This window comes from Botryllus schlosseri, chromosome 12 (genome assembly GCF_051294905.1).
Source record: "Botryllus schlosseri isolate E-star chromosome 12, Bs_hap1, whole genome shotgun sequence".
In the NCBI taxonomy this organism is placed as follows: domain Eukaryota; kingdom Metazoa; phylum Chordata; class Ascidiacea; order Stolidobranchia; family Styelidae; genus Botryllus; species Botryllus schlosseri.
The window spans coordinates 12,154,090-12,179,961 of record NC_137247.1 but is presented as its reverse complement, the minus strand read 5'-3'; the positions used below and the strand labels follow the sequence as shown (position 1 = coordinate 12,179,961).

The 25,872-nt window shown below is 44.6% G+C and overlaps 1 protein-coding gene across 4 annotated transcripts in view; it reads left to right on the top strand.

The window, feature by feature from the left end:
• LOC145451971 (RNA-binding motif, single-stranded-interacting protein 1-like) overlaps positions 1–21,210 on the top strand; it is a 248,113-nt gene extending 226,903 nt beyond the window's left edge. Inside the window, exons 1-13 of one of the 4 annotated variants that reach the window (XM_080330192.1) lie at positions 6,063–8,038; positions 8,892–8,991; positions 10,099–10,169; positions 10,600–10,721; positions 14,018–14,168; positions 14,771–14,928; positions 16,189–16,259; positions 16,392–16,536; positions 16,982–17,114; positions 17,179–17,298; positions 18,719–18,781; positions 19,616–19,696; positions 19,765–21,210. In XM_080330192.1, coding sequence (XP_080186318.1) covers positions 8,003–8,038; positions 8,892–8,991; positions 10,099–10,169; positions 10,600–10,721; positions 14,018–14,168; positions 14,771–14,928; positions 16,189–16,259; positions 16,392–16,536; positions 16,982–17,114; positions 17,179–17,298; positions 18,719–18,781; positions 19,616–19,693 — 1,248 coding nt within the window. In that variant the 5' untranslated portion in view covers positions 6,063–8,002 and the 3' untranslated portion in view covers positions 19,694–19,696; positions 19,765–21,210. Of the gene's footprint in view, positions 1–4,759; positions 8,039–8,891; positions 8,992–10,098; positions 10,170–10,599; positions 10,722–14,017; positions 14,169–14,770; positions 14,929–16,188; positions 16,260–16,391; positions 16,537–16,981; positions 17,115–17,178; positions 17,903–18,718; positions 18,782–19,615; positions 19,697–19,764 lie in introns of those variants that run through there. The other 3 variants (XM_080330191.1, XM_080330190.1, XM_080330189.1) reach the window with 3 other exon arrangements.
• Positions 21,211–25,872: the final 4,662 nt, after the last annotated feature.

Here is a 25,872-nt window from a genome sequence, read left to right as displayed (position 1 = left end):
TGAAAAAGTTGCAATATAAGATTCCTCCAAACAGCTTGAAACACCGTACTACATAACTTCCGAGTGTTTAGGTAGCTGCCGAAAGTTGTAAAAAATAGTCGCAAAAGCTGTAAAAACTTGCCCTAGTTATTAGCTATTAGCCTACACAGTGCACAACTGCACACAAATGCACACTGTGCAATTCCCAGTATAGTGTTCTGGGTATGTAGAATTTTGTTGTTACGACTGACTTTGCTTGTAGACCAAAATTCAAACACTTTTCTACTGGGCACCGATTGCATGCTTATTGCTTATTCCCTATATCGTTCATGGTGCTGTTGTAAAGTAAGGGTTAAATTTTTATTTGGCTATCACATGAATTCCTATCCTTGATGAAACCTTTTGCACTTGATTAGCGAGATGGTACAGAATCAAGCTGCAGCTTCTCGTTTCATTGCCATCAATTATCATAATTATGATTGGTTACCAAGTCCACCCTAGTTTCTGGATGCTGACTTTGAATGCGTGTGTAAGCAGTATTCGTGTAGTGCTAAATGGATTGGTGTATGTCAAGTTGACCGTGACCATGAGGTAGATGCTGGCACAATCACTTCATCTATCAATCAAGGTTTGCATGCCAATAGTGATACACGACTGTGTGCTCGGAAATTGACCCATTGAGAATGTTTTCAGGATTATGGTCGACGTATGTAGTACGGTATTGAATGGTGGATATTACCATACTGTTTATTATTGGTCCAACCGAAATTCCATTTCTCTATTATGCCCGGATATAAAGGACAGCCCTGAAAGAACGCAATTGTTGATATAAGACACACTTATTTTGGTGACGTACCTTAGCCGTTGGTGATTCGACCTGTTACGTTCGTAATATACCGATGAAATATTCTTTCACTCCAATGTTTGGACAACTACGGCGAGCCGGCCGTACCTTAGCTAGCTATCTGATGACAATTTATGACACAAACAACCTTGTAGTACAAGCAAATAGTACCTCCTTGATTTCGCGTCGCGGATTGTTTGCATTGGAGACACGCAAAGCATATATGCTCACCCGGTCGGATTTATACTCCGTTGAGATAAGTAACGGACGAAAATGTTCGTTCGCTGGCGATTTAAATGCCCGCTTCCTGGTACGAGCATGCGCGTTTTCATAGGAAGGAAGACAGGTCGTAGCGAGGAGTGCATATTACTGAGGTCAAGTTGATGTAAGGTCAGCAAATTTATGTATTGGCATATGTCGATTGTCGAATCAAGTCAGGTTGATTTTATTGAGCGGCGGTATTTAGCGTTGGCGAGTTATTGGATATTTTGATTCCGCGTCACATTGCTGGGTTCAAGTGACCCCGCGATCACGATGCTCAACTACACACAGTGCGCTGTAAAACTTTTCTTTATTGTGCGCAAGCCAGTTTTAGCGATCTAGAATGGTTTGCATCCGTTTGCGGGGCTTTGAGATAGACGCTGCTGTTTCGGTTATGCCGGTTACGTGGGGTTGTTGACACAATCCCGACTTATGCACACTATCCAAGATTTCCCCAATCTGTTCATATCAAGCGGCTCCAGACTGTTTTACTACTGGATATCGATTTGGCTAACGTGTCTATTTCTAGCGGCAGATGTAGTTTATCGTCAGCGTCGTTCAGGTGCGTTGTTCCTGTGTGTGGTGGATTTCGACCACGTCATACCGAAACTGTTAGCCGCGGGGGAATAACCCCACGTAAAATCGATGCCATCATTCTACAAGGCGGCGTTCATTAGATTTCGTGGTTTGATATCCGTATTCCAGCACAGATCATGCGATCAGTCGACGACCCGACTCCAAGTTTACATCCGCTAGTAATTCGATAAAAATCGGCGCGAAAATACGGTGTGTCCGGATTCGAAAAATATTGTCCGGATCCGGTTTATTCAAATCCGCATTCGCCGTAGTCTGTATCCGATTAGAATTCGACGCAACTCCGTTTTATCCTGCCTCTGGTTTGAAAAATAAATATCTCTGGATCCAGCGAAAGAATCCGGTATCTTGGGATAATCGGGTCCGTAGTCGTTGTTGCCTGGCAGCGAATTTATAATGCCACCTCCGCTGGCTGGTAAATTAATACTCAATGAAAAGTTAGCGTAGCAATTTCTATGGCATGTTAAAACGACTTCAAGTAGAAGCTGGGGATGGGGAGTAATCAAGTATTTTTAAAATGTAGATTTGGTCGACGGGTCGCACAGTTACTTGACTCAATAGTAAATGATGTAGTAGGTAAAAGTTACTTCAGCATTCGGAAGAAGTAGCAGCACTTCGTTACTGACCGACTCCGGTTGCGCTCGCGTTTGAAAAATACCCAAATGAACCGAGAAATATCTCGTTAATTTCGGCGCAGCGGGTGGCATCGTCGTAAAGCCGCGACCCGGATATGGCGACGCGTAAGACGCGGCCGGTTTCGACGCGTTCCCTCCGTTTCGCGAGTGCGGCGGCGATCGCGATAGATTATAAGTGACCTCGCTTAACTCCGAGACAACACTTCCTAATTACCCCGCGCTACTGCCGATGTTAAATTATGCAGTTGATACTCTGTAATTGGCGAATTTAGAGGCCATTCACGGCGTAGGCTTTGTCTCGCGGCCGCGCTGCGTGCGGTATACCAGGTGCGCTGTCGCGTACCGTCGGCAGCCGACAATCAAGGCTGGACTGGACACAGTGATATCACGTCTAGTGATTCTAGTCGAGTAGTTAAGAGACGATGTTTTCGAGTACCGAAATTACACTCCCATTGCTAATGAAAGGTGATTTATCAACGATAATTTTATCTTCGATATTATTTTCCACTGTGGAAGGCTATAAACCTCGATTGGTCGTATCGCGGCATTCGAGAACAGAGATGGTCACAGTCCGGTTCAGGAACCGGAGCAGGATCTCATCGATTTTAAACGTAGCCGGGTCCAGATTTTAAAGCGGCGCTGGCGTTCGTATTTTAGCCGGATTTTACCGCGGACATACGAAAATTAGCATGGTTTTGGGCCGGATTTTTTCGGAATCCGATTTGGAAATTTACCAGCCGGATTATTTAAGAATCCGACCATCGCTGTCCGAGAAATCCTGTACAAAGTCGCGCACGTAATGGAAATGACATCTGTGAAGTCGTGTTCAAAGCACAGCATTGTCATCGTACAATGAAATTGCTATGGTCGAAAATAACACCAAATAATCTTTAGTGCGACGCAGAACTGGCAATTATATCTTTGTGGTCGCATAAAAGGTACGCGTTTGAACTTCTTCATTCATGCTGTTCTGACGACATAATGAGTGGTACTGAACTCGACTCAAAGCCTAATGTTCGTATCAGAATCGAATCACTCCGATTTCACCCAATTCGCTTTTGGAAAATTACGCCCGCCTTCATTACTACGGAATGTGTGCTATTGTGCGCACCATAATAGTGTCATTTCGCGATTTTCGCTGGGAAAATCCACAGCCGCGTCTCCACGCGCTCCTTATATGGCGTCCGACACGCAACGCCGCTTTCCTCGTGACAGGCTACTCTGTCGCCGGTTAAATTTTGCGGACGCTGCTGGCCGGCTGATGTGAATTCCAGATTCCCGATTCCGGGTTCTCTCCGGTCATGCAATAACGAAACTCTGTGTGTCTTGCACTCTGTCGGTTTAGTAAGGGTGCGAATTGACCCGTGACCGTTCATGTATGACAAGGGTCGCGTCGCTGCGAGCGGCTTCTAACATTGCCAATGCGCGTGACTTAACGCAGAGGCGTCACCGAAAAGGCCTTGATTTTGAACAAATCGACAGCGATTGGTAGAAGTCGCATGCACCAATTGAAGACTTGTATACAAACTAGTCTTTGTTATAGTTGCGGCTTTTGAAGAATGAGTAGTTTTAGTTCTTGTTGCTAATTTTGAAAAGTGAGGGGTTCTAGTTCTAGTTGCAAATTTTGAAAAGAGAGTAATTTTAGTCGCGAGTTTTGAAAAGTAAGTCGTTCTAGTTCTAGTTGCAAATTTTGAAATTCCTGTAGTTCAACAAGTCTGACATATTGCGTGCTTTACGGACCAATTTGAATATACATGGGATGGAAATTGCGGTTCAATTTGTGTAACTCGAAACCCTTTTCTCGCGTTGGGCAAATTGCGTAGAACCTCGCTGCTCGCAGCGCGCCGTGTTTTTTCTTCGGCCGAATGACGTAATGTCATCACAATGATTTCAAAGAAATGTTTAAATACCTCGCGTCTTGCCTCGGCAAGGATATAACTGCTCTGACCGGCCACATGCGGGTTCACTGCAAAGTCCATTCGCTGGCACTCGATCCGTAATAAGATACCGTCCTGGAGTTTTTGTTGACCATTTTGTCAGGAGTAGTAATACTTTGTCCACTTGGCCGTCATCCCGAGGGATTAACAGCGCGTTTCATCGATTGATATTAAAAGCTTGGATCGATATATTAATCATGTCGTTTCGTCAAGTTACCGTCCGCCCGCTGATGAATTCATCTATCGCCCGTTGATGCATTGCGCCCGGAGTGATGGCGTGGAAGCTTGACTCTGACTTATGACGCTCGGCGTCGTTAGGTTTATTGATGGCTGGTCGCATTTGAGACGGGCAGCGAGCGGCAATCTTTAAGATTCCTTGCGCGCGACTTAAATTGAATTAAAAACGATCGTCTCAATACGGAATAGAAGCCGGGCGAATTAAAACAAGGCAGCATTGCGTTCTCGTCGCAGACCGTTTTCGATTTAATGTATATAGGATTGCGAATACGCCAGGCGCGTTACAGTGCCTTGTTTTTGAAAGAGGAATCTTTGAGTGCGTTCGGTCCGTTTACTATATCATTTCCGTATTGATTCCTATGTGCATCGTTGCCAAACAGCTAGTCGTTTTCCGCGCGGCGTAGGAAGTTTTTGGCAAGTTTCTTTCTTGTTGAGACGTCGTGGCAAGGCACTGGGCGTAACTAACACGTTCGCTTTTCTGTGCGCTTGTCTGCTAACGCCGGATACCCAATTTTGGCGCATGCACTCAACACGCTGTGTTTTTGTGCCGGTAGTTACATTACATCTATTTCACAATTTTTGTGACGCATCGTGTCACTGACGGGCGCTGAGTTAACGTATCAAACGACAGCTGTTTCGGCCTCAGTTATGCGTCGGCGTTGTAGACGTCGCGTATCGTAGTGATATGGTATGCGTATGCATATCGGTACGTTACGAGTTGGTTGTTGTGAAGCGCGTTGGCCGTTGTATTTGCTCAAGTTCTGTATCATTGCTCGCTGACATTTCGGGAAGTATGCCGTTAACTCTACAGGGCGTGGCCGTATCGGAGATAGCTGAATTCGAAATGAAAGTTCCGCCTTGAACGCATATATTGAATCTCGGTGTGCTATCGGGTCGTGTCGTTAGCATAGCGGCGGACCCGGACGTGAGTCATTTTAGGATTGAGGCAGGCGACTATTGCGTGCAGCTTTAGAGAGCAAGCACTGATATTAACGCAATGCTTATTTGTTACCTACGCAGGATATGAGTCTTAGACCTGGCGATTGAGAATGTGTTGTGTGCGCAACGAGTACAACTGCGTAAAATGCGCGTGTTTTTAACGCCGGTTTTGACTGTAAAATCCATCTACCATGTACCGTAAGGGGTATTCAATCGTCGCCTTGGTGGTTGTACTGTTTGATGCGCTAGGGTAGCGTTGACGCGTACTTCCTCGTGCATAGTTTATGATATGTCGCATTTCCCGAGATCAGCGCGATCAGCTGGTAGCAGTGTTGATCTAAGAATGGCTGCTTTGTCCTACGCGTATACGCCGTACCCCGCCTGTGAACTGTCGAGTGCCGAGAAACGTTGATAGAGTGAACTTGCCTCGTTCCGAGCATAACCCGGGTGAAGCTCTCTTATAAAGTGTTATGCCGCGATGTACGGCTTCTCCGTGGAGCGATTGTACCCTCCGGGCGTAATCCTTCGGTATCAATTGTAAGATTACTTACCTTGCTGGCCTTGTCAACTGAAAGATGTGTCGCTTCGCTTTAGGCGTGCGGCTTCAGTGCGGCTTGAGCCGGCAGTCGCCGATAAACAAGGCTCGATCGCTCGGTGCAGTGTTCCCTACGACAGCGTCAGGGCAAATTATTCGTGGCGATTGTTGGCTGTGCATGGCTGTATTTGCTTCAGTAATTCGAGACCGCGGTTAGGCGCAGTGGTGTGTTGCAATTTGTGTCGGTAGTGCCGTACGGGGAGAGTGCGTACTCGCAGAATATGGCTAGTGAGAACACCAGTGCGGGTTTTAAACTTGTGCGCAGGTATCGCTTCCCGTACGCCGGCCAATCATCCGTGTATCGCCCGTTCGAGTTGGATGCGCTTAGAAATCACGTATGCGAGCATAAAGTATTTCTCAATCCCGGGCGATAGGCTGTGTAGGCGCAGACGGTAGTAGGCTCTTAGACACTTCGTAATCGATTGTGTTTTCTTATGTGCGCGATGTTGCTAGAAGCTAACGATATGAGACGCTACCGTGTTGAGATGAAGGAAACGCGTGATGATACAGCCGGACGTGATACATCTTCGAGTGTGCGTACGGGCTGCGCAGTTTTGGGTGTGGCGCGGTATTGATTCTTGATATGTTTCGGGCTACAAAAGTCATCCGAGTTTGCAATCTCTAATAGCGATTGATTGCGGGTTAGCATCGAAAATTCATACCCGATACGCCGATCGCGTTGACATGAGACTGCGTAGCGCAGGACGTCATAACGTAGGTCATGGCGTTGGCGGGATCGCTTAGAGAAAATGATGTATTCTCATGACAGCTCCTAATGATGACGGACACCCCTCTCTATCCAAAATGGAAATGTATGCTGACTTTGATGCGTTGTGAAAAGCTGTGAAATTCGGCATTAGCGAGCGAAATTTAGCACTGCGGTACGTTTCGGCTGTCAGTTTTGAACTATACCAACGGCGGGTTGGTGAGTTATTATCGGTTGCGCGGTCTACGCGACTCGAGCTTGAATGTGTTGATAGGTGCTGAAATCACTAACCTTATTGAGCGGTATGTAATATGTATTTCCGGAGCAGCGTGGATCTGTATAAATGCATCGCAAAGTGATGACGCAGTGGCGCAAAAAATTGGCTTGTATGGTTGCGTTCCGCGAAGCCTTTCTATGATTTCCCGAGTGGTTGTGCTGCGCTTGCTAGAAACTAATGGATTCATATCGATGCAGTTCCGGCAGTTTCTCGTTCTGGAAGTCATGCCGTCTAGAATTGTATACACCTTGCGATCAGCATTCGTGATGTAATGTATCAATCCGAACACGATTTGCTGTGTTCGGTTTTGTGCGCTTGAATAAGGTACAGTGTAGTTATTGTTTGATTCATCGAAGACGCGTATCCTTGTCTCGGCGACAAAAGAATTTGTAACGTTTGTGAACATTGTATGCTTCTGTGTAAGGCCTGTGTTTTGTCGAATAGATACATGGTCGATTGGTCATTAAGTTTGCGGGATTGGCGATGCCCTTGCGACGCGCCGCCGTAATTTACCTTCGTAAAAGGCCGTTCTCCAGGGCGTAGCTAGCGTTAAATTTTTTGTGTCAATAGAAATTTTGTGTCAGTCATAGACAGCTTCAATTTGTTGATAATATTTCGAGGCTTTGCAGGCGTGTTAACCCTGCGCTTTCTTTTGTGTTCACAGCTTGTATCCATTATATATATTATATATATAAATGTATCCTCTGTATAGCCTAATCAGTATTTAACCCCCTCGCATGTAATAAAACATTAACTATCCCGCCAATAATTCGCTGCCTACACTCCCGCATCTGTGTGCCGATCCTTGTTTATACACCCACACACCCCCTTTGTATCGTTGCGTGCCGATATCATATTCAAATATACCCGGTTAGAAAAGCCCAGCCCCCGAGACGTCTTGATTCCGCTCGCTGGTGATATCGTTTCGATTTGGATAGCCGATTGTTTCCGGTGTCACGACTAGCGCCGCTTTTCCATCCCCGTTTATTTTTTCAAGCATGTACGTCTGGGCGTCGAGTCCTCTTCAAGTTTGGGTGAGTTGAACGTATTCGCGTAAGCTGAATTTACTCGTGTTCGGAATGGCGATACGTGATACGGTGCACAGCACAGGCTCGCGCACAAATCCTAGGGTTGTCGCCGTACCGATTGGCTCGCGTCGTGTCCTCGTGCAATTTGGGTATTACTAGCAAGTGGCGACTGAAGCTCTAGCGGGGAGAGATTGCGCTTATTTTTTCTCAGAAATACCAGTCCTTAACTTCCTGCTGTTGCTGAACTCGCGTTTTGCAACCGAGTATCAGTAACACAGGAAACTGATTCGAAGCTATATGCCCTTCATGCTGATTTGCGCTTCGCCTATGATTTAATCCCTGATATTTGGCAGTAATGTGATACTCATTGATTTCAAATTGCGCTGCGTTGCATCGAGTATGCGTCATGGTAAATGCAACTGACCTGCGCCTCAGGCTATTTTTGCGTACGTCCTAATAAAAATTTCAGCGCTGGATGAATTTTATGCTGTCCAATTGTCCATCTCGGCACCTTCCTGAGTAGTTTATAATATCTTCTCTAGCACATCTGTGTCTTCGCTTGAAGCGTGGGGTATTACATGGGTTTCCGTATTCGTGGTTAAAAAATAATGACAGTAAAAATTAGAATTACTGAATAGGCAAACCGCGAGATTTAGGAACTAATGCTGATTTGCTTGCAAGGTAGGTAAGTAAGTCAAAAATAAGGACGATACAATTTCATAAGACATTGCCCGTCAATACAAGTAATGATGGTATGGTGTGACCCTGAGAGTAGGGCATATTTTCGACTGCATTTCGTCGTGGATATAATATGGCTACCAAAACCAATCGTCACTTACTATTCCTAATTTTTTTCCAGCCTTACGCACACCCAGCTCCGTCCCACCACGGAAGAAATATGCCTCCCCCCTCGCCGTCGAGCGCCAGCAATACCTCGTCCCAACATTCCAACAGCGCAGGTGGGTAATCGTGGGTGTTGGAGTAGACGGTGTAAACACATACTTATTGCCGAACTGATGACCCGTATACCATATACCCTGTCGCATTGTCCCTCTTCGTAATGGGAGCCTTTTCAGCGTTGATAACGGTATCCTCGGATCGATTTTGTGCGCCGGTACTGCGGTCTGTGAGTGCGCGTGCGTGTTTTAGGGGTACGGCGAAGCTATGTTCGCGGCGTGAATCTGGAAATAGCGCAATCAATACTGGCTTTTGTTAATGACCAGCGAAGTGGAATGTGTTTTCATAGAGAACGCCTAGGCGGAACCCTGAGATTTTTGTGTGACTCGCTCTGCCTATTGGCGTGGTACCTTCGACCCTTGACAACGCGCGATGGTCAACTTGAGAAAGTTGAACCTGGAGGAATTTCCAGATTTCGTAGTACACGCTCCGTTTCGTGTATAGGAACCGTCACGGCTGATGCGTTTATGCTTATCTCACTTTGAAAGTTGTCGATAGCATGGATTTTGGCTCTTGAAAACATCGCAAGATTTTGCTTTTTTGGCGAAATTTAGAATGATAACTACACGATGTGTATTGAGATTCGGTACTGGATGTCAAACTGCGTTTGCAATAAATAAGAAATCAGTTTCAATATCTGGATATCAACGCTAATGATCGGAATAGATTCCTGCTGTCGAGATTCGGAAGAATTAGTACTCGGCACGCCTGATACGGTGTTGGTTTCTGAAAAACTATGAAATGAATTGAAGATTTGAACTTTCAAAATGGAAATATTAAGCACGCTTCACCTGACCAATCAAACGCGTAGCCGAGGGGCTGATATGCGCTGATGCGCTTTAAACTTTCGGCACTGGCATTGCGACGTCACTCGATTTCGCTATGTCATAATGGGTACTCTTGACGTCACTTCATTTTCCAGAATACCATAATTCCGAAAATGAATGAACATGAATTGAAATCTTACATCCCGGCTACCCTTATGACTCTGTGGACGGGGTGCCCTACCCAGTGAGCTCCGCATTCCCATCTATTTCGCTGGTTAACTACGCATCTAGCTGTTCTTCCGTTCTGGCCTGTTTACCCAATTTCCTGCTCCGTTTCCACAGGAAGTCCGTCGAGCGGATCGGGAAGCCCGCAGAACCTGAACCACAACGCGCCGCCGCATCAAGTGCAGCAGGTAGGCTCTTTTTCTCCCGGCGTTTTGGCGCAGTTGTTTATGTTCCGCGTTGTTATCGCTTGCTGAAAGTTGAGTCACTGAGATAATGCGTCTTTCTGGAATTCGCCCTGCTCGCTATCTGCCAACAAGTTCTTCCGCCGGTGTCGGGTTTCGCCAGCCCTGTTATTACGCTTGTTAGTTTTCTGTCGCCTTGCTTCGCGTGCGCTGATGTAGCGGACGGGCGACAGGGCGCTCTGGCCAACAAATTTTGTGTGATTGAATTATGCTCACCGATTGACTTCAGCCGTTTCTCTGTATGTTGCGTTACGCTTTTGAATGCGCGACGCGGAGCGCGTGCGTTTGTCGCACGCGGTTTTCCGCGATCAAGACCCGTCGGCACTTCAACCCTGTCAGCGTATACCTTGTGATGTAACACGTTTCGAATCCGCAGGCTCTTCAGTCCAACAACCACGGCCATACAATGACTAACGGTGAACTCAGCAAAACCAACTTGTATATTCGCGGGTTGTCGCCCAGCACAAAGGATGAAGATCTGGTGGAACTATGCAAATCGTGAGTCGATTTTGCGTTTGCTGTCACGCGTATTTCATTGATTTTGAGTTATTTACGATCCTCCTGTCGTTTTATATATATTTCAGTTGTTTGACATTTCCTTTGTTACATGCAGCGTGGCATGTGATGCATTCCCAATCTCACGAACAGGTTGACTTGATTTGCGTGCAGCTTTCTGTCTTTGGTATATTCCCGAGGATATGTTATCCTTGCGCGCGCGTTGTGCAGCATCACTTCCGCGTATGCCCCGTTTTTTTTTCTCGATCTAGGCGACGCGGTCATCTGTACGGAAATCGTGCGTCATGCCGTGTGATTCACTGAGCAACGCTCAAGTGCACATTGTGGCGTAGATAATAGCCTCGCTCGATAACGCCGCGTATACCCTCGATGCCATGTAATGAGATATTCTTGACGTGACTGCAAGTATGCGTTGGGATAGATTGCGCAACTTTGCAGTATTGTAGATCGCGACAACGCTGCCCCATGCATGGCCAAAGTGCTTTCGGGAACTGGTATGTCTTCCAAATAAATAGTATCACTGTTTTGTTCTCCAAATTTTTTCGAATACCTCAAGTAAGGCACCGTTAGTTCTCGCTGAGTGCTCATAATTGCATTGTGGCGTACGTGCTTGCAAGTTTTAAGACGTCATCTTTGATTGCGTGATTGACTCGCGCACGTCGGGTTACATGATTATGGGGGGCTGTCAATCACAACCTCTCTGTGTGATGAGCGGATGTAAGTTCCAACCATTCGATTCGCTATTCGAAATACCTTATTCCATTCCCAAATTTGATTCGAGTTGGATTCATTGAATGATTCGAATCGGGGATTTTTACTGCCCGGCAAATGTCCATAATGTTTCCCAGTAAGGTCCTGCGAAAGGTACTGAAGGAACTGCATAAACTAATATTTGGTGACAGGGTCGCTTACTTCTCGCTGTTATTCGGAGGCGGTTACTTTCGAAAATATATTCCTTTACCGAGATACAGGGACTTTTTTCACCTTGTGACACATTCACTCGTAAAATTGACGCAAATTTTGTCTCGAAATTACTTTCCGCTCTCGAAATCCACAAAGTGTCAAAAGCAGTTGTGCCTGAAGACTTGACTAGATGTGGAAGTCGCTTGAAAGCACATCCGCTAGAGTAAGTAATTGCAAGAAGGCAAAACTACTCGAGTATACTTGAAAAGTGGAGGTACGCAACTGTGCAATGTGTACTTGCATTATTTCTTGATATGCACAAAGACATGTTGATGGTCTTCAATCGCAATTTAGCTATAACTAACTAACGGGCGTGAGTTATGGCGGTGATATACGTGGGGCTCAAGAACTGTGACCTGATAAGCCGCATTCGTGATCATCATCATCCCGTTATTAGATTTTTTTGTCCAATCTATACATCATGAGATTGCGATATAGCAAAAGGATAGGATAGTGTCGAAGCGACTTGGAGTAGTCTTTTAATCAGACACCCACCTTGGCCTACTGCGTGCAAATAAGAGACATGCACACTGGATTTACGAATGGACATCATAAAGGAAGTGACGAAATGAATGCGGCATGGCTCGGTATAGGTGAGGTCGATAATGTCAGATTGTGGTTGGGTTATCTTGAGGGCTCGCTAGTGTTGATTCAATAGAAATTGCTTGTATTTCGGCTTTGAATGTGGACATGTTCCACGACTGTCGGACAGCCGGGGAGATGCTGTTCCACACTTCAGGTCCGGCATTCTTGATACTGTTGGAGTCGGTATCTTCCGAAATCGCCAGGAATCGCGTTCTGCGATCTATAATAATGCGTGGACTACGCTTAATGACAAACATCATAAAGAATGCATCATTGTTTCCGTAACGCGGTCTCTATTCAATCCCGGTTTGCTTATCCCAGATTCGTATTTAGCCCTAATTTGAACATGCGTCGGTGCGTTCATAGTAACGGATCGGAATAAAATCAGAGACGCGGTAAGGAGAATGACGGCCGACTTACGAAAGCGAACGCAAACAGACGCAGCGCGGATCGGAAAACGCGCACGATCGTGACGTAAACCCCGTGACGGTTTCGGATTTGTTTGCGGCCGGTCGCGCCGTGACGCGCGCTCGCGTTTGTAGGCCGGGTCGCGACAGGTCAAGTTTGGTTGCTGGTTGCGAAATGCCGTGAGCGAGTTTTTGTTTTTAATGCAAGGCAAGCGGGCGAGGTTTCGCGTTTCTGCTGACTTGGTGCGTCTGTGCGGTAAACAAGTTTCCAGTTGACGGGTCGGGAATAGCGCGTTGCTGGATTGATGCGTATTGCTGTCAACCCCAGTCGCAGATTAAGTCTTGATGTGTGCAAACTGCAGAATTTGCTAATTCGAATCGCGCCTACTTTGCGTCTATTTTGTCTGTTGTGATAATCTGGTTGGGTACTTCGATATTCGAAATTCGATTTTGAACTCACTCTAGTCCCTGTGATCGCAATCGATCAGTTTGCGGTATTGTTAGGACATAACGCACTGAATCAGAGGTGATCAAATGTTCTACGTTGTTACGTTACATTGTTGTTGGGTCAACGCAATTTCCAAGACGGATCAAAACTACCAAGTGGAAGTACAAACCCAAGGCCTCTAAAATACCCGAATTGTGAATTTCTAATCATGTACAAGAAGAAATTATTGTTTCCAATCAGGTGAAAAAGTAGATGTTATATGCCTAGTTTTGTCAACAGAACTGAAAAAAACTAATAAGCACACACCGCCTATGTATGAATCTCGCCTCTACATAAACTTTACGGCTGTTCTGTTGACTAGCGTAGCCGGTTGATTTATGGAATGCTGTGTTTTATATTGCGCCCTCGCTCATGGCTTTCGCGACGTTAGTAAGAACGTCATTAACGGTCGACACAACTTTTACGACCTCAGTGCTCCAATCTTCCATTACGGGTGACTCTGTCAGAATGCGCCGTAAACCTATAAATACGACGGAGACTGATTTATGCTCGATTGCTGGTAGCTTCGAAGTTATTATTGGTTTCGATCGCGTAGCGCTTCACGGATCGCAGAGTCACGAGACTTGCTTACCGACTCAGCGCGATTAGCGTTGTTGTTTTATTTACGATTCGCATAACTGGGCGTCCTCACCCGTTTGGCTGTGTCGAGAGTGTTTAATGTTTATTTTCTCGGCCGGCGCATACCAGATACACTGTCAATCCGTTCGCGCTATGGGAGTCTTGTTTGCTCAGCGTTTCTGCCACATTTGCAAGCGTAGGCCGTAGGCCGACTTTTGAAATGGCCGGGACGTTTTTAACGGGTCTTGTTTCGGCAGCTTCGGCAAGATCGTCTCGACGAAAGCTATCATCGACCCGCAGACGAATCTCTGCAAAGGTTACGGCTTCGTAGATTTTGACCGTTTCGAAGCGGCTGACATCGCTGTGCAACAGCTCAAGGCTAAGGGGGTTCAGGCTCAGAAAGCAAAGGTACGTGTTGGGTCTTGGTATGTGGCGCGTCTCGCTTTGATCTTGGCATTATTTTTAATCGCAATACTCTCAATTTACCCGCGAACCGCCACAAGGAGAACAGCTTTTTGTGAACAAATGAACAATATGAATCGATTATTTTGTGTAATTCTGCAGTTATGCTCCCAGAATGGCTTGTGTACTATTGTATTACCATTCATGTTGTGGGTAAGGTCATTTAGATTATAGGCGAGTGACCACGGTTCACTTGCCGCTGATTGACGATTATTGCTTGAACTTGTCATCAACACGACCGCAAGCCTTTGATACGCTTTGTTTATTGTGAAGTTCAATTGCGTATGGTAATAATCGATAATGAATGGGGTGTTAGATGTCGCCTAATACTGTCACTTGGCCTGAACAGGCCACTTATATTGAAAGTTGATTCGACTAAAGTGTTTTGCAATCGTGGTGGTGTTTGCCTTGACAAAGTAATCGCTATTGCGGAGTACCACCATAAGTGTGTCTCGTGCTCATGCGCATTTGCTTGGCAAACATGTTTGCGTGAACTGGCGAGGGTTTGTGACAAGTCTTGACCAGCGTCCGTTCTCTTGCCCTTTCAGCAACAAGAGCAGGACCCCACCAATTTATACCTCTCCAATCTGCCCCCGAACTTCAGCGAGCGCGACTTGGAGCAGATGCTCCTACCGCACGGCCAGGTCATCTCCACGAGGATCCTGCGCGACAACAACGGCGCTAGCAAGGGCGTCGGTTTCGCCAGGTGAGCATATCGGCCCGTGTGTGAATAGCCTTGGAGTATTTGGGTCATTGAGGTACTATTATTGAAGCCTTGGAGTATTTGTTTGTGGTAGGGTGCTAGTCATAAACAAGCATATGTGGACTTGGGTTTATTTATAGGAGCGAATTAGATTGTGACTATTTATGTACTGGTGTATTACGTTGTCTCCGTTCCCGACAAATATTTGTCTCGACACACATATCTCATCAATGACTCAGAAGGTTATAAATACGCGAGAAGTATCAGATTAAGATATTAAAAGCTTGACGTAAATCCTAAGATCTCATTTTCGGGCTACTTCCTGTTTGACCAACTCCGTTTTGGTACCGATGCTGCCGCGTTCCGAGATTTGTTTTTCCGGATTTTTCCAATACAGCGATCGTGGTTTTAGCAGGAAGCAATTTCGGGATCGAGCCGAATTATTATTCGCGACGACAATACTCGCCCGAAATCCCGTGTTTTGGGATTGCGCTTTAGCTATTTTAGTCTCGGCCACGCTCCTAATTGCGATTGGCGTGCTGCTACGTGGTATTTTCGTGGCAGTCTGTAATTCTACTCGGGTGCGGGTATGGAAATTTCGGATTACTGTACTTCCCAGCCCGCGTAATCAATCAGTTTAGGTGTAGAAGAGATAGTGAAAAATTTTCAAGGCTCGTGGAAGATCTGAAAAGTGCTCTACACATAGGTGCGATTTTTGAAAACATAATAAATTGCCGCGATGCAGGTGCTATATCGCGCAGATGTTATGAGAATTTCACTCGTAAAAGTGATCCAGACATCCCCAAACTATATACTCAACTCCGCATGATGCTAACTGCAAAAGTTATTGGTTATGCTGAAAAGCTGGAGTAGTAGTGCAAGTCATCAATGAACGTTTACGTAATCACTTGATTACGTAGTGCAAGTACGCAGAAACCTAGTTGAGTATTCCTAAACATGTGCTAGTCGCTAGCGAAGCGCGATCGGTTTACAAATACCAAGTCTTGACGGTGCTGGATGCTTGTTGAGTCTGCCGGAAGTTTCGACCTTACGGAATTCTAAACCCACCAACATATTAGGGCTGTTCAAAAAAATTCCAAATCTGAATGAATAACCCAGGATATTGATCAGTTGCTTAAATAAAGCTAACCAGCTGCGGCGATGTTATTATTACTATTCAAACTTTCAACCGTTTCACAAAATAATGGTATTTACGGTGGCAAATTTGTCACTTAGCCACGGTCTAACACGCATTTTTTGCAGGATGGAGTCCACGGAAAAATGCGAGTTGATCATTGCCAAGCTGAACGGAAAGTTCCTGTCCAGCGGCACGAGTGAGTTTGAATGTGTATTCGTAGTAGTGAATCGGCTGTTTGTAGTGCCGCGGGATTGCTTAAGCCCCGGCGTTTGATGTAGGTATCGATTTTCCGTGGCCGCATTAAGTCACGCGCGGTTTTCTCTGTCAGCTCACAACACGGAGCCGTTGCTGTGCAAGTTCGCCGACGGCGGGCCGAAAAAGAACAAGCAGCATCAGAAATTCATGGGGGGCAGGAACTGGGGCGGCGCCGAACTCCAATATCCGTACGACCCGGCCAGCATCGCCCACAACGGGTGAGTGCGAAGTATAAAATTTCGTGTAATCAAGAGTCCGTCAGAAGTGCCGATTGGAGGGGCTACAAAATAGCGAGCAATGAAAAATGATGCGCATAGCGAAAAATATTCAGTTCAAGTGATACATTGACTGTTTCGTTCGACAGTCGTGACAATTTTTCACTCCCCTAAGCTACTTTTTGATTTACAAAATCCGAATTGTAAAATTGTACATAGTTTCACTTCAAAAACATGAAGTAGCATAATTAGTTTCACTTCAAAAACATGAAGTAGCATAATTATAAAAGCACATCCAATGGAGTAACCGGTGCAAGTATATCCAACACCTACCGCCTACTTAACAACTCCAAAAAAGTAGAAGTACTCCTGTACGTTTCGGACCAGCGACCGCCTCCGGTAATGAATGTATGTCTAACCATCCCCTTACGTTCGATGATTCGTTTAGAATGGGCGTCGGACCCGGTCGTATGATGATGCAGCCTTACCTGGCTGGTCCGGGTAACCAGGCGTACCCGATCCCGGGCCCGCCGACCTGGGTCGGGCCACCGCAATACGTCGTGCCGCACGCCGCGACCCCGGTGAGTATTTTCACCAGTATGGTATGCGGCGGACAGGTTTTCACTGCTCTTCCTTGTGTCACAGGGCACTGTGATATCCTCCGTGGACCCAGCTATGCACTTGCAACACGGCATAGTCCCGCCTCTGGGACAGTTAACCGCGCACATGTCGCAGCTACAGCTATCGCCCAACGCGTCCGGATCGGTAAATGACGCGTCCGCTTTCCTAAACAGTCACGCGACGTGCTTTTCGGAGGTCGCCTACGAGGCAGAGAACAGTCAGCGGCAGTTTATAACGCAGGACTATCCTCAGGGTTTCGTACAAACAGACTGCGGCCAGGCAAAGGCCGCTGCGCTAGAGAACAGTGCGCAGTACGCGATGGTAGCGCAGCAGTGCGAGTTACACGAAGCGAAGCGCGAGCCAGCGTGCGGCCTGCCGGTAGTCGGAGGCATACAGTTCGGCGTGCCGTACGTCACATGTCACGATGGACTTTACCCTGTGACGTCACAGTATGCGGTTGGCAGCAACTCTAGCGGCAGTCTGGTGTTCAATCCGGCTGATCTGATGGTTTAGCTAGCGCAGGTGTGGAGGCTTTGGTAGTGTGTACTGTACAGAATGAAATGGTTTATTTTTGATGAAATTGTTACTATTTGAAGGTTTCCGTTTGCATTAATGAACTCACTCATTTGAGATTTCGGTTATATATTTCGTTTTTCGACGAGCAGCTGTCGTTAAGTGTTTATTTGGTTTCGAGTGATTGTTTCAGCGAAAAAGCCGTTCGTTACATTAAAGGATGGTTACGAACGTACATTTCGAGTGCAGTCGGCAGTGTGAATAGGATTTCGGCTGTGTAGTAGCAGTGAGTCAAACCAGGAAATTTGAAGCAGGTACAGGCAGGATGTGTGACGCGACAGTGCTGTGTTAGCCTATGGCCTCGTAAGAGAAAATACATAGCTGAGGATGCCAGATATGGTACGGTAAATAGGCTGGGCTGTGCGTTTTTCTGTGTTTTATCCGTAAGCGGAACTAAATTGGTTGAACAATGGAATCCGAGGGTTCTTTGTGTACGCTCGCTGAGCGTGAAGTTATGGATTCAGTAAGCTAACCCCGCGGGAATCAGTTATGTTGCATTGGGCAGTAGTTGAGCAATATGGGCATGCATATTCGCCTTTTGCAGTACACGCACGATCACAAATCCGCAGCACTGTCACTAGGATAACTATTCCTTACGAGATATAGCACGAGTTTCAGAACCTCGTCTGGTGTTGGAAAACTTTGTTGCTTATGGCTCATATTTCGCATCTATCTATCTATCCAGTGTCCATTCGTCTTTGGCGAGCCAGCAACCGAGATAATTAATGAGACTCCTGACCATATACGAACTGATTTCGGGAGGCGTGCATAAAAGCACTCTTTCCTGTTGACTGATGGTGGCGATTAATAGCAAGCCCATGAAGCCATCATTGTTAGTTGTAACGCATGCTAATTATATTCTACGTTTGCATAACGTGGTCTGCATCTGACGAACTACCATTTCCATTCCCATCCCTTTTCTCTACCACTGCAAACCAAAAATGCAAGCCGAATGGAAGTCAATTTTAAATCTATATCCTGTATATTACAGTATGGACCGAATGGTGTAGGACCGTACATTCCGCAGTATACCATGGCTCCAATAACAGTCCCGGTAAGTTCAGTAATATATGTGCCGTTCCATATATGTTTGCGTACCTTCGAAATGTATACTCGCTAGTGCAATCCACTGCAGATGAGGGCGCAGCTAACAAAGAACCGTTATCGCTCGTCCGAGAGTTCTGTGGAATGCTGCGTCTTTTGTTTTACACGCATTGGTTTATTTCCCACATCTCGCTGCCACTATCGGCACAATTCTATAACTTTCAAAATTTGGCCAGGCAAGTCGTCACGGATTTGGTTACTGCAGATGCCCATTTTTCATGGTACGGATTACGTGTAACACCAAGCATTTCCTAATGCTGAATATACGAACTCTAGTATCGTCCGGCATTATCCACTCGTGACCGCAACGAAAAGCCCCCCCCCCCCCATGCTACTGCGATTTTCATAGCTCGAACATCACTTTCCGCTATGTTAGGGTTACCATATTTTGAAGACCTGAAAAGAGGACACTTTTTAAAATTTTCAGACTTGCAATGCCGGAGGAAAATTCTGAAAAATGGCATTTTTTTTGCATTTCGTGGACGGTCGACTAAAAAAAAGTCACCTTGCTCCCGGAATGCGTTAACTTCAGTGCTGATTTACTGCATCTCAGTCGAAATTTGCCCTATATTTAACCAAAATACTCAAAAAAAGAGTACAAATTCTCTTAAAAGAGGACGTATGGTAACCCCATACTATCGTAAGTAAGCAATTCGGCCCCTTCCTCTATTCATAATACTGCACACTTGCACAGTGTATAGACGTTGGCATATGGCTAACGAGGGGCACAAGCCTTCTGCAGGTTGACGCTAGCGGATGCTAACGTCAATATGAATATATTCAGGTTGATGAAGGAATGGGTCACCAAGGCAATCATCAACCAGTCAACAACGTTCCCAACGACGATCATTACAGCACGTAAATGGTACGAACTGTCGTATATATTACGGTCTCGGATTCATGCTTTAACAATTCATCTCATGTTTGCGACAGATCACCAGGGCGTGCGCAACCTGGAACAGATTGTATTGTCTTCGCTTCCAGTTTCAAAGACTTTTGAAAGAGAAATGATTTAGATGATTGCTGTCAAGTGTTTTCTTACGGAAGCGATATTTCTATGGATTGCGGCGTTGATTCAAGTGAAATACCGACGGCCGTCTTAGAATATTTCGCGCATTGTTCGTCTCGGCCTCGACGGTCTTTTCTCGTGGAGAATTCTTCTGTTTTAGCTGCGAACTCGTGAGGTTTTCAAGTGAAAATGAGCTCTTTTATTCTATCGATTCGGGAGAAATCCTTTTACATCAACTCCACAGAGCACCGCAGTGTGATGTCTGTTTTACATGTGTTACTAAGAGACACTCTGTTTCTAGGCTTTTGTTTCGTTTAAACTCTTGTCTTTTTTGTTCTCCTTTAGGATATGCGAGTTTCATTACGATTTTTGCTGGGATCCCTTGAAACCGATTTGATAAATTATTTTTTTTCGAGCGTGTTTAGAAATCTTTTCCGCGTTTACTTTGTGTCCATAACTTATGGACAGTTTATCTTTTTGCGATGTGATCATTCGTTTCGAATGCAGATATTGCTACATGTCTATGATTATCAGAGTCTGTCACGTGAATGAATAGTAAGTATGCTTTACTATCTTCGCAGCCGGAAAGTCTTAGTCTAACGGTTGTTATTTTTCTACTGTGCCGAAAATCTATAAAATCGTGATGATGGAAAGTATTCTCTATTTTCTTTAACGATTGTTGCGTCATGTTGGAAGTCCCCTGACGCTCGTTGTCGTAGAGACGCGATCTTTTACTAGTTGTGATGACCGCAGGCGCTGAGTTACTCGCGCGTCTATAAACATAAAATGCAGTGTATCTGTACATATCAGATGATAGTTATCTTGAATCGAATTTATGATTTTGACGTTTAGATGCCGATTCTATGTGATAAAAGTTTTTCAGAGTAAGTTTATTTTATGTTTTATGTTTCCTGCGAATCGTAAGAATGTTGGTTGGGTTGCCTACCGTCCTGAGATGCAGAACCGACATGTTTCACGTTCTTATGAGCGCGTCCGCGCTATTTAGAGTTCCTCCCTGAGTTTTGGAGTAGTTTTCAGAGACTTGATAGAATGTTGGGGACAGAATTTGGTTTCAAAATCGCCGCCCGTCATAACCTCGTCAACCATTACTCCCAGTTCTTCCAAACAATGTATTTATGCGCCGAACAATTTTAAAGCCAATTGTCAAGACTGTTTTCGACCTTACTGTGATTTTGCCATTCTTCATAGTAAAAATGTTTAGAGTCCCACTTAGAAAATTATGAAGCCCTGAATATGACAAAATGATTGTTCTTGTTGCTGTTGTTGATGAAGCTGCTCGATTGGTAACGGGAAGAAGCCGTCTTCTCGTGGTTACAAATGTAAATAAATGAAACAGAAGCAAGACTCTATTGAACTTGTGTGTTGCTTCATTCGTCTCGCATGTCTGATGTCCGGAGATATTTACGATTCAGAAGGTAGTCTGGGAACTTCCGAGCGTCTGCAACGTTCGCCGTACAATCGAGGGTCGGTTCATTGCTCGCATTCTTCAGGCAGTCGCATTTCTACGACTTGACAACCCTGTTACGGAAAGTCTGGTTGCATTTCTATGACTTGTCAACCCTGTCACCGAAAGAAGAACGTCTGGAATGCACGTTGATGTCTGTGTGTAGCAGAAGTATCAAGAGGCAATCGCATTCGTCCAGTCGGCTGATACTGTGTATTCGATGCGTCTTCTGGGTGCAGAATTAGACAACTAGAAAATTTTCAGCTTGTCTAAATTAGAATTAGAGCTACATAGTTTTTTCCAAATTAGATTAGAATTAGAAATAGAGCTTCACATCTTTTTCCAAATTAGATTAGAATAAGAACTAGAGCCACACATTTTTTTCCAAATTAGATTAGAATTAGAATTTTTGAATTCGCAAAAAGTTGTAAAATTGTCCAGACACTGTCAAGGCCTATACGCTTAGAAAACGGCTTAGGGCTTTTCCACAAGATCAATCTTTAGGATGATATGTCCGCATATCTCCAATATCGATTCATTAGTCGCTGAAAAGCCTGGTCAGCTATCGTGCGCAGCTTATAATTCAAAATAAAATGAAGTTTATTATCACGATATTTCATATTTTATATATACTTCCCTAATAGAATATTACTTCTTTTGTCGTAACCAAGTCCATCGCCCATGTTAGTGAGCACGGCGTTGTACTAACGTAAAGCTTTAAAAACATGGTTTCTCAACTGTGTGTGGACTATTTTGTCTTGATATTGCATTATTGCATGACTCTCTTGCATGGCTGCAAAAAAAGCTAATATTGCAGTCATGCCTACGAGTTCTCGAGCAGCAGCCTTAAGATGCGTAAAACGATTTTCTTCTTTCCAGTAATTCAAAACATCGCAGTCCACGATCTCATGCTCTGCTTCGAAATCTCTTTCCACTTCACTCTCTAATATATTTTCTTTGGTTAGATCTAAAGCAATCATCCTCTTTTCACTTGATGTAGTTATGGGCATGAGTGTGAAGAAGCCTGTGTTAACTATCTCTTTTACTTCGCTGCTGTACTGTTTGTGATCGAAACTAGAATGTTGTTCGGAGACTACAAGCTACTATGCCAGCATGGCTATTGTTCGTCACGATAAATATTATGTGATGGTACGGTGTATGTAAGTAATGCGATGGCGTCTTGGCACTGGATTTCCCTGTGCGAGAGGGATATTTTTGCTAACTCGCTGCAAAATGCCGCGGACAAAGAGGCATTTTCAGGAAAACAATAAATTAGATTAGAACTAAAATTAGAGCATGGAAACATTTGACAAATTAGATTAGAATTAGAGCATAGGAGCATTTCGCAAATTACATTAGAATTAGAATTAGAGCATGGAAAATTTCATAAATTAGATTAGAATTAGATTACTGGCATATTTCGCTCTAATTTAGTGAAATTAGACAACTAGAATTATCTAGTTGTCCAAGTCTGTCTGGGTCAGACATGGGGTGATTACTTCATGAATGTAATCGATTGCGATTACGATTACTTCGGAATCACGCGATTACGATTACGATTACAGCAAAATCAGGAAGTAGTCGATTACGATTACATGGGAAAAGTAATCACGATTACTCACGATTACATTTGTTTTGCTTCTTAGGACTATAATCTTAAATGATATATTGGAAGACAATACAAGGATCGCGATGAAAAGGCTTAATGAGATATCAATTCTCTTCATACATCATGCGTCATTTGCTTATTACGTCATAATATACCAATTGCCCAACTTTATAGTGGATGATTTAGCGCACCCAACGATTTGCATTATTGCCAGGTCTTTACCTGCCGCACCCCAAATTCCTTAATAGGGTGGGGAGCGTGCTCGAAGGGGACTCAAAAGTATTTTGTAAACCAACATAAATTATACATTATTTCGAGAATTTAATTAATTCCAGAAATTGTTCTTCGAGCTTCGCGATTCAAATGTCTCTAGTACTGGGGTCACCAACGCGGACCAAATGAGTCGCCCGCGGTAGCTGTATCCAAATGAGAGATTTGAAAGTTGAAGCTGGTTTCATATGAGCAGCAGTTGAACATGGGTCGGCCGACCCCAAGGAACATACGAACGCAGTCGCTCGGGGCATTGCTTGTCTTCGCCCACGCGGCGGCTCAACGGGAATAATGTTCCCGAGTCTCGACGCGGAGATTGGCGCTTCGGCGCGCACTGCAGCGACGCAACTGAGCCCGGAGGAGCTGGTGTGAGTCCCAGCGAGTGAGCGTTTTTTGTTCTTGGGGGCGGAAACCCAGTCCGGTGCTCTGATTGTCTTACTCTAAGTGAAGAAATCCAACTGAACACGGATAAACGGTGGGAGTAAGTGGTAACCCGTCGGTTGTCGCAATAATCAGTACACACTACACAAGAAGTAGCTTTTTGTTTCAAAACGGTTGGTGACCCCTGCTCCAGTAGATAGCTGGGTTTGAAATGCATACCTCTTCCACTCAAGAAAAAACATGCATAGACTATTTTATGGGAACAGGCATTTCGGAGCCGGTCATTACCGCGCCACGATCCCACAACACACCAAAAGACATATGCAGTTTCGGGCAACACGAAACTCCACGAGATGTGATACCAAAGAAATACCTTGGCCGAATCTTAGGGTATTCGTTCATTGCCAATAGCTGCGCTGGGTGGGCGTGACTAATAAGGTAATAACTCCTGTCCTTCCAATCTGGGCCACAATGCAAATGCCACCCGGCGCATTCACAAAGGAATAAAGCCATGACAATTTGTGCGTGCGTCTCACGAAAGATATTCTGTTAGTTTGCTACGTTTGAGCGAGCACAATATCTTTTGATTATACAACAGACTGGAGGTCGCTAATTAACAACATACGATAAAGTAATTATAACAACATACCGGATGCTATGGTTATGAATTATGTGCCCCAGCTCTACAGGTAAATCTGACACTCGGGGCTGAGAGAGGTTATAAATGGATAGTAATATAATGCAATTACAATTAAATAGTATATTCATATTGAAATGAACCCGAATATTTTCGGCTGACACTCGTCAGGGGTAATCGTCAGCAACTAGTAGAGAATTGGAAAGAACATTGTATATCAACAATCGTATCACAAAATATGACGTCACCAGCATGAAATTTCGAATGAGAGAATGATAATCCGATTTGTGCGAATAATTATCGAGACGACCGATTTCGAATCGTAGGTCGAGGCCGTTCACAATTCCATTTGTGTGCCTTGGAATCAACTTTTATCAAAATACACCAACCAAAACTCTGTCAACAAAAGGAGTTCGTGTATCACCTAAAAATAGTACATTGAACGCTCTCTCATTCGAAATTTCATGCTGGTGACGTCATATTTTGTGATACGATTGTTGATATACAATGTTCTTTCCAATTCTCTACTAGTTGCTGACGATTACCCCTGACGAGTGTCAGCCGAAAATATTCGGGTTCATTTCAATATGAATATACTATTTAATTGTATATTGAAGTTCTGTACCTCCAAGAAGCTCTTCTAATGCAATTACCAATATTATTGATGTCATTCAGTTTTGAAAATTGACCAATGGTTGGACAGGGGGACGAATTGCTGTTTTGGCTGAATTGCTTATTCTAGCTACAACCCATGCTGACATGTCAGGCTATATAAGCGGATGGTTATGGCGGCAGGTCCAAATGCTGAGTAACGGACTGTGAAATAACGATTGACGCCTGTTTCAAGTAGTTATATGAGAATAAGATATAGTGAACATAAAAATTCTGCCTTCAACTTGATGCGTATACTGCGACCTGCTGTTACGAGAAACGGCTAAGCACGGCTCGGTTATGGTATATATCAGCAGCTGTTTATTTGTAATGCTTCGTTGCGGAAACTGCAATGTTTTATTCGATGAGTACAGAATTCCGAATCTTCGTCAGGTGCACGTGCGTACGTAGGCCTCCTGCTCGCCAAGCAGCAATGGTAAACTGCGTTTAACTAAGCACAACCAAACATCAATACATAAGTTACTATTTGAAACTATACGAAGAGTGGTGATCAATATGCTGCTGTGAGGTAGTGGCTTCTGTAGAGTATTGATAACCTGATATACACCACGGGGGTGTTCTTACAATCACACTACAATGTCCATCGCATGTCTGTTTACTTCTTACTGATACTTCTTACGCAATGACGAGCGGAGCTAATACTTCTGACGTAATAATGGGTCAATGGCGTTTGAAAACAGACGTTTGTGCTATCGTTAACGTGGTATATTATCTCATTCTTGTTCACGAATATTCAGTTTAAGTCATAGACCTTGTACAAACAAAAAGTAATCGTTCTTTCACAAAAAAATCGATTAGATATGGGAAGTAGTCGATTACGATTACGATTACTTCGGATTTTTTTCGAATGTAATCGATTGCGATTACGATTACTTCAAAATGCTGTAATCGTCGTAATCGATTACGATTACTAATCGCGATTACCCCATGTCTGGTCTGGGTGCATACACTCCGCAGTTGTAGCCATGCTTATTGAATCCCACAGTGTTTGATTTACA